The 7,205-nt window shown below is 35.8% G+C and overlaps 1 protein-coding gene across 1 annotated transcript in view; it reads right to left on the minus strand.

The window, feature by feature from the left end:
* Positions 1–6,590, minus strand: part of OCIAD1 (OCIA domain containing 1) — a gene marked incomplete at its 5' end in the record, with an annotated part of 15,287 nt that extends 8,697 nt beyond the window's left edge. Inside the window, 3 exons of the mRNA XM_010138884.1 lie at positions 2,284–2,331; positions 2,818–2,871; positions 6,506–6,590. Coding sequence (XP_010137186.1) covers positions 2,284–2,331; positions 2,818–2,871; positions 6,506–6,590 — 187 coding nt within the window. The remainder of the gene's footprint in view (positions 1–2,283; positions 2,332–2,817; positions 2,872–6,505) is intronic.
* Positions 6,591–7,205: the final 615 nt, after the last annotated feature.

A 7,205-nucleotide genomic window follows, 5' to 3' on the forward strand; every position in this document is an offset into this window, starting at 1 on the left:
CAGGTCAATAAAATTGGAAGACACCTCAAATGCACAAAGGGAAAAATGACAAGCCCCTAAAAGGAAAAAATTGCCCAATAAGAATTTAAACTCAGTATTTCAGCAGAAATGGTGATTAATCTTCAGCATAAATTACAAAAAGAAAGTCTCCTTTTCTTGAGGCCTTCCAGTCAAGAAAAGTGGAAGCATGTCTCTGGAATATGTTTCACCCAAAGTAATTATTGGCTAAAATATTTAGTTTCTCTTATTACAGAACTAACAGCCAGATGATCCACTTTTTTGAAGTTAGCACAGTAAATTAGATAATTGTTGCTCTCTGTTTCTTCTGCATTAACTACGACAAGACCTTAGAGAAGCTGATCAAAGATCAATAAAAGAGGCCGGGTCCCACTCCAGGCTACCGTGAGGTAGGATCTTAGTCTTCTTTGCCAAAGATGGACAGAGGACAAATAGTTCCATTCTATGTTCAAGGGGATGCTGTCAACACTGTGTCTCACTCATGACTAACTACAAGTTCCATTAAATTGTCTAAAAGACTAAGTTATGAGAAAAGTTATGAGTAATTCCTATAGGCAGGAGAACATCCTGGAATCTGAAAATTTCTATCCAGAAAATTACCAGATAAAACCAAGAGGGGCAAAGCAGGGAAAGATGGAAGACAGAGACTGAAGAAAACCTGACTCGGGTATGTTAGATATAAAAGACCAATTACTGTAATCAGGTATAGCTACTCTTCAGAAAAAGAAACTAACAACCATAAGTGACACACACCATTTTCAAAGTCAGACTACTGTAGTCAATAGATGCAGCAGCAGTATGGTCAGATTAGTGACATCAGAAAAGCAAGAATTGTCCTGCAGTGTCTTACTGTTGTTTAACATTGGCTAGCTATGAGCTAGCAGCAGTGCCTGGAATTGCAAACATTCTTTTGGAACTCATGGAAGAATAAAAAAAACCAAAACAAAACCGCATCACTTCCTTTAATCAAATTTCACTGCAGGAAGAATGTACAGTTAAATTGAGACATAATTTGGACCTGTACATAGGTCCCTGGCAATAGTTTTCAGGAAGATCCTGTAGACAGTAGGGACATCTGACCTATGCAGTAAGAAGGTGAAACAGAAACCGCTTAACTCAGGCCTTTTACACTCCAGTTGTGTCCCATAAAAAATCCTGTGTGTAAAATGCACATAAATCACACAAAGTTACCTACTGAGAAACAACCAAAATACACCTTCAATGGAAAATACTTTGATATAGAAGTCCATATGCCTCCAGAGTATACTGAAAAGCCAGAAGACTATTGAGAAGCCAGAAGATCTTAAGATCATAAGAATCATCAAGGAATTAAATAGGAGGAATGTGGCCCTCAACTAGAAATGTGCAGGAGCAATCACGGACATACTAATTCTATTATTTATTAGAAATGTTTGTGTTATACCATTGTTTGACATTCAAAGAAAGCAAGTAAAATTTAGCATAAACAAATGGCAGCCCTAGTCTCTCCCATTCATTTATCTGCTTAAACAACACTTCCTTCACCACAAATCATGGGGTTTACCCTCTTCCCAGTGAAGTAAACTGCAAGAATAATTGGCTGTATCTGGACAGATTGGCAAGATGGCAACTTCCTGTTTTACTGTCATGTATTACATTGAAAAGGTTAATTTATTAATTTATTTTTATTATACTTAATCCAAATTCATTCACATGAAATTGCTGTTTTCCTACAATTGTACATACATAATGTCCAGGAAAAAAAGACACTAAAATAGCCTGAATGGGATAAGTAAGATGCATGAATAAAGACCTTCAAATTAGGAAGGGAGGGGTGGGTGTAATCTGGAAAAGTAATTTAAAACAAGCTTGTACAGTATCTATTTACAATGTAATAGAATTTAAGATAAAAACACCTGTCAACCAAGTTTATGGAAAGCCTATAAACGAAACATGTCCAAATCATGCTGCACAAATTCAAAGATGGTGAATAACAGAAATGCCCTACCTTTTGACATTGAATAGGTTCTTGAAGTATTAGATGCTACAGTTACGAAACATGGTTAAAAAGTTGCTGACTGACAGAATTACCTGCAGGAAGATGAAACTTATTCATTGCATATATCAGATCATGTACTCCTCTCTGCAGGTACAGTTGTATCAATGTAAGCATAGAGTGGAGTCACTTTGAATCGGCCAGCTAGTCTCACGGGAGTTACATCTGTGTAACAGACTCCAGAACCCAACGCACAATACAAGCTGCATTCATACATAGCTCTTACTTACAGGCAACTTTTGTAAAAGAGCCAAATCTTGAGCTGTCTCTTAGAACACCTGAAAATGAGGATCAAAGTAATCAGTAATGAGTTATTAAGAAAAAATCAGCTGTAGTTATGTTTGTAGGTTAGTTTGTAGTTACACTTGTAGGTAGCAGGTTACTCTTTTACACTTAACATTGAAGAAAATTCAAGAAAAGCTAACATTTGAATTTCCCATCAAATTATACAAATCTAAGAATTATCTCTTTAAAACATATCACATATTATTACTATGCACTATCAAATATATATAAAATATATATACAGAATAATTGCTGAACTATGGCATTCGTCAAACAACATAAAGTGAACATGATTTTCATTTTAATGTAATGTTTTGCTCCTTAAGTTTTTGTAAATGCAATTCATGTAGCTGAAGAGTCAGAACTTTCTTAATTACAAGGAGATTAGACATTATATTATTATAGTAACTTTATTGAACAGCAGAAATATATTTCATCTGAGCAAATCCAAATTAACCCAAAGTATGTTTACACTTTACCTTTCCTAATTAAGAAACTAGTGCCAAGCATGCTCACTGCAGCCAAAGGAAAAGCTGTGAAAAAAAGAAGAAAAGTGGCTTAAGATTTTCAATATTTTCAACCACGTTTAACAAAACATGCAGTAAGAGTTGCTAGGCCTCACTAAGCTCATTTGTATAAGACTATAAGCATATATACTAATAACAAACTGTATATAAACTATGAAACATTCTTAGTTTTTAAGACCTACTACAAATTATGCAGTACTGATTAATGAGTCATCCTGTCTTTGCTGGACTTCATGCTTCCTAAAACACAAAGCCAATACTGGATGGGATAAAGCTCCAAGGGCAAGACTCCAGAGTCTAGCTACAACTGCTACAGCATCAAGGTGCAGAACTTTAAACCAGAGAAGTTCCTCAGGATGGAAGTCAATTACATAGAGGCCAATGCCTCTAAACTGTTTTTAATAAACAAAAGTCTTGATTTTGTTTTAATGTAAGAACTTTGGAAAAAGTTTAGCTCTTATAAAGATAAGTCCAATTGATTAAAATTAGGTAACGTGTTTTATCCACTGGCAAAATGAAGAACAGGGCAGCGTTTTCTGTAGCCTATGGATCAAACTATACAACTTGAGTAGGTTCAGGCATGCAGAGAAGACAACAAACATGAAAGACCATCACTGCCTATTGCAATCAGCTTAACAGTTCACATCTAGTTTTACCATATTGAAAGACTTCAGGTGGCAAGAAACAAAAGGAATGCTTTTTTCAAGCAATGATAATGATAATATTGGGAAGATGCACTTTCAAACTGTTCCTAGAGACCACCACCCCTACACAAGACACAGTGACAATGAAAAAACAAATATGACAGTAGACAAACATTAATTACATTAAAGATTTAAGTATGTCATAATGAAATTACATTTTATGCAAGCCTGAAAATGAAGATGTTACAAAAAAGACTCAATGACTTTAAGTTTACCTAGGGGAGAAATTCTTGCAACAGCACTAGATGCTTATAGGGTTTTGATACACACAATCTGCTAATTAAGTTCACATTTGAAGATAAATTTCATTTTTTAGAATTTGGATATACAGTGAAGTATACTTTGCAAAGTCACAGTTTATTCCTTCACAAAATCTGACAGATCTAAACTAGATTAGGAGTCCAACAGGCATTTTAGAGTAAATATGATTGGATGTCAGTTTTAAGAAAAAGTATTGGCTCCTTAGTTCAAAGCAAGGTTACAGTAACACTTCAAAACAGCAAATCTTCAAATCTATTAAAGATTAAAACCCTGATGCTTTTAAAGATGCTAGACCGAAATCTTCCAAAATTCTAGATTTTCTGAGATACAGAATGGTAGTGCAGCTTTGAAGCTAAACTGTAAGAGGAAAAAGAAAATGGGGGGTGGGGATGTAAAAAAAAAACCCACTACATTAAGTTATTACAGAGGACTTCAGTCTAACCCTTAGAAGTTTGAAATGATTTCTAGGCCAAACACAAATATTCCAGGCATCAAAGACAGGTCATGCACTTTAGTGGAAACAGCTGCTCATATGTGAGCATATAAATGACCTGAAATTAAAAGAAAAATAGGTAAATGAAAATTGGGTTCATACATAAAAATTAATAATTATTTACATGTAGAAAACACAAAGGCAGCTTAATAAATCAGAAAACATCAATACTTTTCATTTCCATGGGGAAAAAGTACTTTTTCTGCTTCACGAACAAAATAAATCCTAGGAAAAGTTATGGAAGGTTGATATATCAACAGCACATAATTAAGGACGGGAATGTAATCTACCTGAGTCAGACTGGTTTCCTGGAGAAAACATCTTACCAATCTGCTTTGATTTTGTTAGCAAGATTAAAAATGCAAAAGATAAAATTGTAGATTGTAGTGTGAATTTTCAACAGTATTAGAATTTATATTATATGATAATGTGATGAAAAATGAGTAATACCAGTAAATATTAAACTGAATTATGAAATGACTACCAAGCACTTCTGAAACAGAGGCTGTCATTAGGAACTACAGCAAAACAGAGAGGGTTTGCAAGAACGGGTAAAAATTTGCTACAGCTTGAAATTTGAATAAACAAACTGAAAGTACACAATTTGTAGTAATATTTGTGAATAATAACTGATACAACAAGAAGAGAAGCTATCAGGGCAATCACACAGCGGAGCATGCCTCTTGCAAGGGAGCATTCAAATAATATGTATTTAATGCAGTGAATACAACAATCTAGGTACACATAACACAGAACAATGAAACAAAGAAGGAGACCTAGGAAACAGTGACAGGCTTCAAGTTCTCCCAGTGTAGCTGAACACCACCGTACACAATCCCGAAAAAAATCTCTCAATTACTGTTGTAGCTCTCTAAAGTGAAATTACCCAAGAAACTAATCTGTGGCTTCATGTTGTTTCTTCAGTCTCTTTATGAAGATGCACGGGGCAGTACATTACGTTGCCGATCAAGAACTCACAGCAGAACACCACAAGAAGAACAAACAACTCCCTCTTCTCTTGTCTTCCAAGAGAGAGATTAGCAATAAGCTATAAACAATCTTCACCTTACTGCTAATGAACCTGACTTTTTATTCATAAAAATTTAAGGAAAACGTCAGGATTCTAGCTAACACAGTGAATTTTTCCGGATATTTGAATAAAAGTGCAAGAGGTGAATGTCAAAGCAATGGACAAAGATAAAGCAGAACTTTGAATCGTTAATTCAAAATCACAGTGCCTTAGAAGATGCCCCTGAAAGTACTGGCTTCCAGCAGAAATCAGAGCCCCAGTGTGCTAAATTTAGCAAATCAGCTGCTAAATTCTTCATCTGTCCTGGTTTCTGCTAAGCCACCTATCAGCAACAGGAGTAATCTATTAGCATGTTGATAAAATAGCGGGTAACAATTGTACCAGAAAGCTTGCTCTAATCTCTTGACCAGGTGTATAAAAAAACAGGTATTCCTTGAACATTTGGATTACAGAAACAATGTTAAGAAGAAATGCAATTAATTCTCAATGTTTTGTGAAAAACAAAAACCCAACCTAACATTGGTATTTCACACATAAATTGAGACATAAAAGTATTCTGTGAAAACAAGGCAAGTTTATTACTCCTGTATATTACAGGAGAAACCATTACTGACCAGAATCATGCTTTAGAATCTTGGCTTTTATTTACAGGGGAAAAATGCCTGAACGTCTGGCCATGCACAGACACTGAAATCTTCTCCAAATACTGAGCTGCGTGATTCCTTATATCTTGTTCTCTCCACAGATCTCCATAAAGACAGAAAGCAATGGTTCTAAGTTAAACTATTTTATTCTTGCATTCTAAAGAGAACAACAAAAATTTAAAAATCTAGAAATAAAACTAAATCAGAAACGTAAATTAAAGAGACTCCATTATTTATACCTATTTTCAGACTTTTAATAAGCATATTGATTTAAAATACGAGGGGATCTTGTTATAAAGCATAAACCTTACAAATTATTTGCACATTTTATGAAACTCCTGTCCTGCAAACTCTTAGTAAACATAAATCCTACATGGATCTCATTCACAGGGATGCAATTTTAGACCACATGAAGCTTGTACTGAACAGGCCTTCCTTCCTTAATGCATCAGACAACAACAAAAACTAGGTGTCAAGAAAGGCAAGTTTAGCAGCAAACTGAACTTACCTCTGTACCGGGCACTCTCTTCAGCACATTCCTTGAGAAGTCTTCTTTCTTCCTCTGTCGGCACGTAAGGCTTAGGTACTTCCCTCTTTCATTGGGGAAACAAATTAGAAAAGAATGAGCAAAAGAAATGTTTGGGGTGATTTTTCAGTTAAACACTTAAGACTGTCTAACTTTCACACCTCAGTGTCCGTACTTTTATATATATATACTTGTACCTTTTGTCCATAAATATAACATGAAATATATAATTCTGAAAAATCCAATGCATCTAAAAAGCGCGTGAGAGAGCAGAAAGTATTTTGCACACACTCAAATCCCAACTCAGTCCACTCATTTTCTTCAGAAAAGACTGCTCTGATCCTTTCAACCAGCCTTCCAAATTGGTAAAGCTCATTACGTCCCTTTTTAAAATATTTGTCAGGGTTTTAATCAGACAATGTACGTTGTCCATTTACACGTATACATGTAGTGAAGGCTGGCCAGTTTTGCCTGCATGTGAGAAGTTTCTACCAGAAGTGGGTGACGCTCTCCTGTAGTGAAAGGCATGCGACCGGGCACCCTGCCAGATTGCCAGCTAGGAGAAGGGCAGATGTGAGAAGGCCACCGGTACCGGAAAAAAACACCTCCTACCGGCACACACACACGCCCCCCCACTCCGAAAAGTCACTAAGGGCCTCAAGGGCACCGTCCCCCCGCCTCC

Source organism: Buceros rhinoceros, unplaced genomic scaffold, assembly GCF_000710305.1.
Source record: "Buceros rhinoceros silvestris isolate BGI_N320 unplaced genomic scaffold, ASM71030v1 scaffold11876, whole genome shotgun sequence".
Classification (NCBI taxonomy): Eukaryota; Metazoa; Chordata; class Aves; order Bucerotiformes; family Bucerotidae; genus Buceros; species Buceros rhinoceros.